We start from the raw sequence: 9,090 nt of genomic DNA on the forward strand, positions 1-9,090 counted from the left end.
AGCGGTGGCAGACGATAGAACAAGGAGCAAAGGTCTCAAGTTGCAGCAAAGGAAATTTAGGTTAGATATTAGGAAGAACTTTCTCACTAGGAGAGTGGTGAAGCACTGGAACAGGTTACCTAGAGAGGTTGTGGAATCTCCATCCTTCAGAGTTTTTAAGGCCCGGCTTGACAAAGCCCTGGCTGTAACGATCTAGTTGGGAATGATCTGCTTTGAGCAAGGGGTTGGACTAGATGACTTCCTGAGGTCCCTTTCAACCCTAATTTTCTATTAGTTTATCAGCCAGTAGCCTTAATATCCACACCCAATTCCTTAACCTGATTAGACCGTCTTTTCACCAGTTGTATCACCTACCTGACTGGTGTTGCTGATGACATTAGTGTTTTTCTTTGCTCTGTTTTTCTCTGACCCACTAAGATTAATGTATTGATTTCTGTATCCTTATTTATCAGTTTTCTGTGCACTGCAACCAGGTATTGGCAATTACATGAGTCTTCCAAAATGTTCTCTTCCTTTCTTACTACTTAATCATGTAACCTTGATCCCAAAATGCTTGTAGTATACTCAGGTGGGATTCACCCATTGAGAAAAGTGCTCTATGTGATTGTTTCCCAGTGACTGAACATCTCCAAGCTTTTCTTGAAGAGCTGATCCTAGAGCCATCTGTTGATCTTCATTATCTTGTCACATTTGCCCTCCTTTAGGAACTGAATGAAGAATGATCAAGATGCTGAATACTGTTCAGGGAGAGCTCATTCCCCTGTACATACTAGTGCAGGTTTCACTTCAATAAGCCCAATATCGTAATAGAGTGCACTGTCTGTTCGATAAAGTGTCTGTTAGAATATCATCAAACCTTCCCACCTGCATTTTGATGTGAACGTTAACTGGAAAAAATTGAAGGGGCACATTTCAACAAAAGTTACCTACAACCTAAATTTGCATTTCTTTCTCAGGGCTCCTAATTACACATTTTCTAACACATCTTTACAACCTGTTAATTAAACCAAGAAAAACCATGAAGGCCAAATCTCTGCTCCACGCCTTGGTGTTTTTAGAGTTGTAGGCTGCATGGTGCAAGTAGTGGTTCTCAACCTTTTTGGACTTGAGGCTCCCCTCATCTAGCTCCAGATACCCCTCTGCAACTTTTGTAAGTTAAGCAGCACCCCATTTCAAAAACTAATTAATTTATTACAGTGCTTAGCTCCTAACAGCTATGTTGGGTAGTCAGGACAGGACAACAGTTAGGCAGAGACTGGCCTTATCACCTCACATGCTCATCTTCTTGCACCTCGTGGCACCTTTCAAAATCTTGTGGCATCCTGATGGCCTGGTGCTCTGGTTGAGAATCAGGGCAGCAGCAGGCACCTAGGACTGTGGGTTTGAGGTTGAGGGCAATTCATTTGCAGGTGCTTTATCACTCATTTGAGTACTTGTTTATCTCCCTGCCTTGCTACCTTCGTTGTCTTCTTTCTGCTCAAATTTGGTCTTTGATAGTGGGGCCCATAAAATTCTTCATCTGTTCAAAATACCAATCCTTCTTTATAGATCTCTTAATGGGCTGGACTGTTGCCCATTAGACAATATCTTTAATCAGTTGGTCAATTTTCATCTAAACTGAAGTTTTTAAGTAGCTAATGGTAGACCGTTCTTACTGGAAAGCCCTGTGGCTCAAGGTGGCTCTGAATCTTACCCACTTTTTTTCATCTAGAAAAGAAAAGTAGGAAGACCCTTGTTATTTTTATAGCTAGAACTAGGTGAAAAAAGTGGTAAAGAGCAAGTTTGTAAAAAAATGTGATATTTGATTATCCCTAACTTAGTCACAAATTCAACTTGAAGTCACAGAATTTTTCATCTGGAAAAAGAAACTTGGGGTTAGGTTCACAGAGCTGCTGAAGGAAGTAGCTTTGGAACTTATTTGTCTCCCTTAGGTCAGGAGTTAGAGCACTTATTCACAATGTGAGACCCAGGTTTAGTTTCTCTTCTTCCCAAGAGAATTTGAACTCGCATCTCTGTGTGCATTAAGCAGGAGGGTGTATATAGTATTCTGATGTAGATTTCCTGAGTTTCTTTTGTTGGAGCTGTTTCATTGTGCATATAATATAAATATTCATTGAGGCAAAGAGCAAGCATGGATACTTAGCTTCCAGTTCCTGCTCCAGTGAATGTTTAATTTATACAAAGTGCAACTGCATCAGCAAGAGAGATTGAGAGCACCTCTCTCCACCATACTGTAAAGCACAACAGATGGGCCACTCTCCTTGTAGACTAGGTTCAGATCCCTTCACATGGAGAAGGGAAACGAAGTGGGTTTTCCCACATCCTGCATGCTAACCCCCGGGCTGGATAAAGGGAAAGCACCAGTTCTGTGAACCTCACCCATTATTTTTTCTGATTTTCATATGAGTGACCAAAATGAAATGTTGCATGCCCAATAAATGTTTTTCTTTTTTCAGTGAAGGAGGAAAAATGTTAAATTTGGTTGGATCAAGGCCACACATATTGTTTCACTTATTTTAATTCTGCTGCTGAACCAAAAAAATAAATTATTCTGACAGCCCTAACTGCAAAACTGACTATGGAAGAACATCCAGGAGAGGGGCTTCATTCTGGTGATGCTGTTTGTATAAATGGGTCTCTGTTTATTCATCCAGGGATTTCCCCTTCACTTCAGCACCGCAGTGTGTTTGTCAGTCTGTTTGCTGACTATAAACCCTACTTCAGATTCAGTTGTTGCATTCTAGAATAGGGTTATCCATCCTACAGCTGTGATCTGCCTTCTTTCATCCTACATGTTCATAACACTGCCTTTGGCTGTAATAAAATGCATTTAGTTTTAGTATACCTAGATTACCAAGTGATCAAGATCATTCCGTGTGCCTGCATTGTCCTTCCAGTTACTTACCACTCTGCCAATCTGTGTTCTCCATGGATTTTATCAGCAGATATTTTTAAATATTTACTTTCAGGTTGCTATTCAAACATTTTCATTAACAAAAGACTTAAGCCCAATGTCTGTGAAACCTCTCTAAAAACACTACCCATTGGCAAGTACTTTCTGAGATTGTCCTTTAGCCAGTTTTTAATTCATGCAGCATATGCTCTTGATATAGTTTTTTTTAAAAGGCATAATTTTAGGAACATGGAAGGCAAAAATACTGTGAAGATCATTGACAGAACTTGTTTTTTTTTTTTACATTTGGGTCACTGCATGAGTGACTTATTCCATTTGTGTTAAAACAAAACATAAGCAGTTATTTAACATGACCACCTTCTTGTGCAAAACAACAGAACAATAATCTGGTGGTTACCAAGGAAATGAGAACCCACCATTCATTCACATTTTGATTCAGGAAAGCCAAGTAAATGGAATTTAATTTCATTCTATGCTACCTTAGGCATCTCTGGCATTTAGTAAAACAAATGATGCTCATATTTTCTTCTGCTCCCCTTTTGATTTCTGTGAAGGATTGAGATGTTTCCCATTCTGTAAATAAATGTAGCTGCTCTGTTGGTGAAGGACAGTGCTCTGGAAGAATGACATCCTTTGTATTGCAGCTCTGGTGCCACTATGACCTCCAAGTAAAACAGATCTGTATTTTTCTGCTTAAAACATTCTTATATATATATATTTAGGTAAAAGTTTAACTCCAGTGAAGAGTTCATTTTGTGTTTTGGCTTGACCAGTTCCTTCAAGCATTTTTTGGCTCTATTCTGGTATTTTGCCAGAATAATACAGTCATGAATCCCTAGCTAATTTTGTGTCCTTAACAGGTGCATGAACGGGTCCTGAAAGGATGCTTGAAAAGTGTGCTTGCAGCTAATTTGAAGGAGTTTTTCTTTTCAATGTACAGTCATATATTTTTTGATGAATAGTTTATGATATGTAAAGCTGACAGACGACCAGTGAATGAATGTGCTGGATATTTGTGCTAAAGGGAACCAACACTTCTTTACCAGTAATGTGTCGCTAATGGTGGAGGTATGGGGAATACTGTAAACAAAAAATCCACTGGAGAGGTCTGACTGGTCTACAACCAGGCAATGCTACACCCCAGACGGTGTTGACTTTGTAATGAAAAAAGAGAATCCCTAACAAGCTGCTCAGCAGCCTAATCAATCACCTGATACATCAACCAGTCTGGGCATAGATTATAATCTTGACATTGTAAGAGGAAAAGCAGCTAGAAGAATAGGAGGGGGTGTATTTTTTTAAGTAGATATTTCAACCCACCTACCTTATAAAAGTAAATAAGGTATTTCAGAAGGAAGCATTCCTTCTTTCTGTAATATAAAAAAAAATGTTCCCTTTGTTAGATGGATGCTGTATCAGGAGTCACTTTTGGCAAAAATGTAATCTACAAGTATCTCTGTTGTACACAAGTTATTAGGACTCTGTTTATTCCAGTACCTTACCTGCTCACACGTATGCAGTAGGCAGGCAGAGGGGGTAGTCGGGATAATGAATGGACACTTGAACCCAGAAAGAAGAACGCAGCTGTTGGATCTAATTTTAAACCTAACAGTCCTGCTCAGGTCCTAATTGCTGTGCTACTGAACAGTCATTACTGGGAGTTGGGAAAAATAAGCTTCAGGGTGCTGGTAGAGAACTTTTATTAAGAAACAGGTCATATTTGCTCCACTTATGTTTCGTCCATTTTTCGCAGTGAGTATTGTGAATTTCTGAAGGAAAAGTGTCTGGAATAAATCCTAGTTAATATATGCCAGAGTGCTACTTATGCCCGGTCAGCTGTTCAGAGCTTTGATAACCAGACTTGTGTCTTGTTTGTACAATAAACGTTATTTAAAGCACCTCTGTTACATAAATAAGGCTACCATATAAAAACAAATGTATGTTTCTAACATCCTCTTGAATAATATGCTCGTAGTATTAGTTGCAAAGTTAACTTGGATTTTTACATCAGATGACAGGAATGTATTTGGCATAAACATCACCTTAGGGTGCCACCTAGTGGGCATGTATGATTAAGCTTTTCTTTAAAAAGTTTTTATGGGAATAAAGCTGGGGCAGGCAATTATTTTGGGCAGGGGGCTGCTTACTGAGTTTTGGCAAGCCATTGAGGGCCGCATGACAGGCAGCCCAGGGAAGATTAATATTAATTTTCTAAATTTTTTAGGGGCCCCGTGGGCCGGATAGAATGGCTTGGTGGGCCGCATCCAGCCCCCCAGGCTGCATTTTGCCCACCCCTGGAATAAACCTAAACAAAAAATGCAAACCTAAATTATTTTATTCTTTTAAATCAGTAGTATGTATGGAACAGAGTAATTTAGTGAATGCTAGATGTTTCCAAACTTGCTTCTTTCAGATATCTCAGATGGAAGGGTTGGGGAGAAGGGCGGAGTGTTGATAAGCCAAAATAAATATAAAATTCAGGTGCAACAATCTTATACTGCTAAAATTTATTGTGAAGGTAACTTTCAATTATTAACTATGATTATAGCCCTGGATATTAAGGGCTTGTTTCAAGATGCTCTGTCAAACTTGTGGGGTCACAGAAAGGGGGCCCAAAAATGAAAAACAAAAATTACAGCTGCAAAACAAAAAGTTTTAATATTGTGCATTTCCAGGACTGGCAATGTTATCAGTTGAGAATGAACTTTTTAAAGGCCTCAGTACCACAGATGTGATAAAGACTTTTGCAACAAGGCCAATTATTATTTTTATTGTCATTATCTCTGGCGAAGGGGGGCCTGATACTAAAAGTTTGCCTGGAGCCGCCAGGAGTCTAGGTACAGCACTGATGGTAGTGTGCAGTATGGAGAACCCGTGGCCCACATGGTGTGTGATTTCCACTGGTGCAACTCATGGGTCATGCAGCCCCATACCAATTAGAAGGTAGACAGCCTTGTTATAGAACTGTCCTGTGCCTAACTGCCCCACTGGGTTTGGAAATCTCAATTTTGCTTTCTTGTATCTGTTCAAAGAAAGTTGATTTCAAAGAATTTGCCAGCAGAGCATGTTTCTATTGTGGCATTGCATACAAATCCAGATTTTAAAATAACATTAAAAGACAGCATCTCTGATTTTAATTTTATGATCATACCAAAAGCTATTACTTTCTGGTTACATTTATAGACCTTGAATAAACTAGAAAAGCTGCTATAGTATAAGGGATTATAAAGCAATCTGCTGAAACTGGCATAAATTCTAATACTGAGGAACTTAACACAGTACAAATTACCGACTTATGATATAATTTAAATACAAGATGCTATACTGTGATCAGGCTAGGTTTTCATACTATTGTATGCCATCGTTATTAAGTGTTCTCAAAGGAGAAAGAGTAAAACAGGAAAAAAGCAGATTTTGTTCTCAAAGCAATTAAAATAAAAGTTCATGTTGGAATTACCAGATAAAGCAAAGAAGTCTGGCAGCTTTGGTGGCTCACATACCAAATGTCAAACTTAATGCATTTTTCCAGATGAAATTAAATGCAGTTAATAGACACCTCTTAATTTACAGGTGTGCCATGTGAATTGCAAGAATGTATAATTCAAGACACAATAACAGAAGAGTTCCAAGATGACAGCTGCCTTACCTATTACAACTTCTTCCTTTTTCCCAGCATTTGTTTAACTGTCTTAGTGCTTAACATTGTTGTTTTCAACAGGCAAGTACAGAACCACCAAAACCGAGAAAAGAAGATCAAAAAGCTCGAAGTGCATTGCTTGCTGATATTCAGCACGGGACTCGCTTAAGGAAAGTAGCACGAATCAATGACAGAAGTGCACCACAAATTGAAAGTAAGTGTGCATGGCAAAGGCATTTTGTGCATGGCACACAAAGGTATTTTGCTTGGTATGTGTACCTCGGGGTGGACAGTGGGGGTGGGCCACAAGAGGCCTGATCCTTGTTGTGGCATTGCAGCCCCAGCTGTTTCCCTGCCATCCACCTTGAGGCATGCATGCACTTGACACCAGTGATGAGCTGGACTAGGGCTCCATGGGCCCCGTACAGGTGCCTGCAGCCTCCCCACCCCTTGCTGGGAGCAGCCCAATCTCTTTGGTGGGTGGCAGGGGCCTGTCCAGAGCCTCAAGGTAGATGGTAGGGAAGGGGGAGGGCTGCACTGCCACAACAAGGATCAGGGCTCTTACAGCTCCTCCTCTGTCCACCCCTGGCATACCAACATCTTACAAGTCGAGGTTTCAGGTGTTTTTGGCACTCTGCCCAAAAACATTGCCAACCCCTGGTCTAACATCAATTTTGCTTAACAGGATGTGCAGCTATCAAGAGAAACTTAATTTGCCAAACTTATAACTCCCTCAAAGTCATGAGCTCAAGATTTGTTAATTAAGTGCACTTCTGATGTTATAATAGACATTTCACAGCCACACATTTAGTCAACCCTTCTCATAAACATATTTAAAGAAAGAATGTCTAGCCAAACCATTTGCTTGTCTATCGAGTCCTAGAAGCAGAAATACAACTTCTGTGAAACAAAAATATTCTGCTGAGCAACTTAGGCTTTCATTTAGTTAGAAGCGCTTAATTTTTGTCAAGTCCTCCTTACAGAAGCAAAAATTTGGTACTTAAATGATAAAAATAATTTTAAAAAATAATTATAAAAGTTTCTGAAACACCAGTGGATCATCTTGTTCTCGCACAAGACCACTTCTAGGCTCCTAATTATGGCCACTGGCAGGTTGTCAAATGTTTTTCCAGCATTCCTAACACTGAAGGAAAAAATAGCTTTCTATAAGGCTGCATGACTGTGTGCTGGAATACCATATTGAACAGCAGGAAGGATTTTTGGATGAGCTGGTGCTAATGAAACCCATGATTTTTTGAAAGGTTATGAGTGACTTATCACCATCCTCTGTTTTTCAGAACTGGATGAAAGATTCAAATCCAAAATCTTAGTAAATTTTAGTTGAACAGAGTGGTTGAACATGAGACTAAACTGTTTTTAGCCACCAGAGGGTGCCGTGCTCTAAGGTGTTTGTAAGATAGAAAGGTTATTTTCCTTGCTTTCCTTGGTGCTTATGTTAGACCCACAAAATGGAGTTTGCTGGTACAGTTTGCTAGGACAATCTGAATGTAGATGACAAATCTCACTTATAACATTCCTCTGTATAATAGAATCCAAAGGGCCAAACAGAGATGGAGGTAGCTCAGCAAATACCAGAAGTGCCCAGCCATCATTGGGTGGTCTCTTTGCTGGTGGCTTTCCTGTTCTGAGACCAGCAGGCCAAAGAGACATGACAGGTAAGGTGTACTGTTTTTATAAAAGGACAGATGAGTGAAATAGGACTTGTGCTTTCAAATAAAAAATATTCCACAGTGTTTTTGAGATTTGCTTTTAAATCTCTCATTTACTTTGGCATCCAAGTAATACGGTCCTTCATGTCTATACCTTTCCATTTAGATTCTAAATAATAAATTAGTTATATATAGGGATAAGGAAAATATCCTACTATAGAAATACCGCATGTTTTTAATGCAGTTCCTCAAATCAGATTTTAAGCTTTTAAGACTAACTCTCCCTGTCACCTATATTCATTTTCTTTCCTCTAATGTGATTTATTTCTGCTGCACTAGAGCTGTCTGATGCTGTAGAGGCTCCTAAGAAAAAAAACTTCACCTAATGGATCTAAGAAGACTTCAATCTAGCAAAGTACTTGCAGCCAAATTTTCAAAAGTATTTAGGCACCTAAAGAACAAATAAGCAGCTAGTGAAATTTTCACAAGCACTTAGCTCCGGCTGTTTTGAAAATCTTACAAGATTCCTTCAAAAACTGCACCCTTTTTCTCAATAGAACTGAGGCTTCTGTGTCACTTTTTAACCTTGGGCCCATGCTTGACTTTGTGTGTTTAGTAGTCACATCGATTTGCATGGGACTATATGAATTCTTAAAGTGAGGCATATGCACAAGCGTTTGCTGGATTGGGGCCCATGAAATAAAACATCCATACTTCTTGCTGATATGAGTAGTCCCATTGACCTCAGAAGAACCACTCAAAAATAAAACTATATTTTTAAGCATATATTTTCAGGAGAGGGCCCAGATGACATGGCAGCTGCTTGCAGAAGTTAAAAAACAAAACAACCCCCTCCCCCCTGCATCCCC

General features: G+C 39.4%; 1 protein-coding gene across 1 annotated transcript in view; it reads left to right on the forward strand.

Annotated features, from left to right (window-relative positions):
- WIPF3 (WAS/WASL interacting protein family member 3) overlaps positions 1–9,090 on the forward strand; it is a gene marked incomplete at its 5' end in the record, with an annotated part of 53,730 nt that overhangs the window by 33,050 nt on the left and 11,590 nt on the right. The window contains 2 exons of the mRNA XM_019508550.1: positions 6,633–6,765; positions 8,102–8,227. Coding sequence (XP_019364095.1) covers positions 6,633–6,765; positions 8,102–8,227 — 259 coding nt within the window. The remainder of the gene's footprint in view (positions 1–6,632; positions 6,766–8,101; positions 8,228–9,090) is intronic.

The sequence above is a fragment of the Gavialis gangeticus genome, unplaced genomic scaffold, assembly GCF_001723915.1.
Source record: "Gavialis gangeticus isolate Ggan-Ray unplaced genomic scaffold, GavGan_comp1, whole genome shotgun sequence".
Taxonomy (NCBI): domain Eukaryota; kingdom Metazoa; phylum Chordata; order Crocodylia; family Gavialidae; genus Gavialis; species Gavialis gangeticus.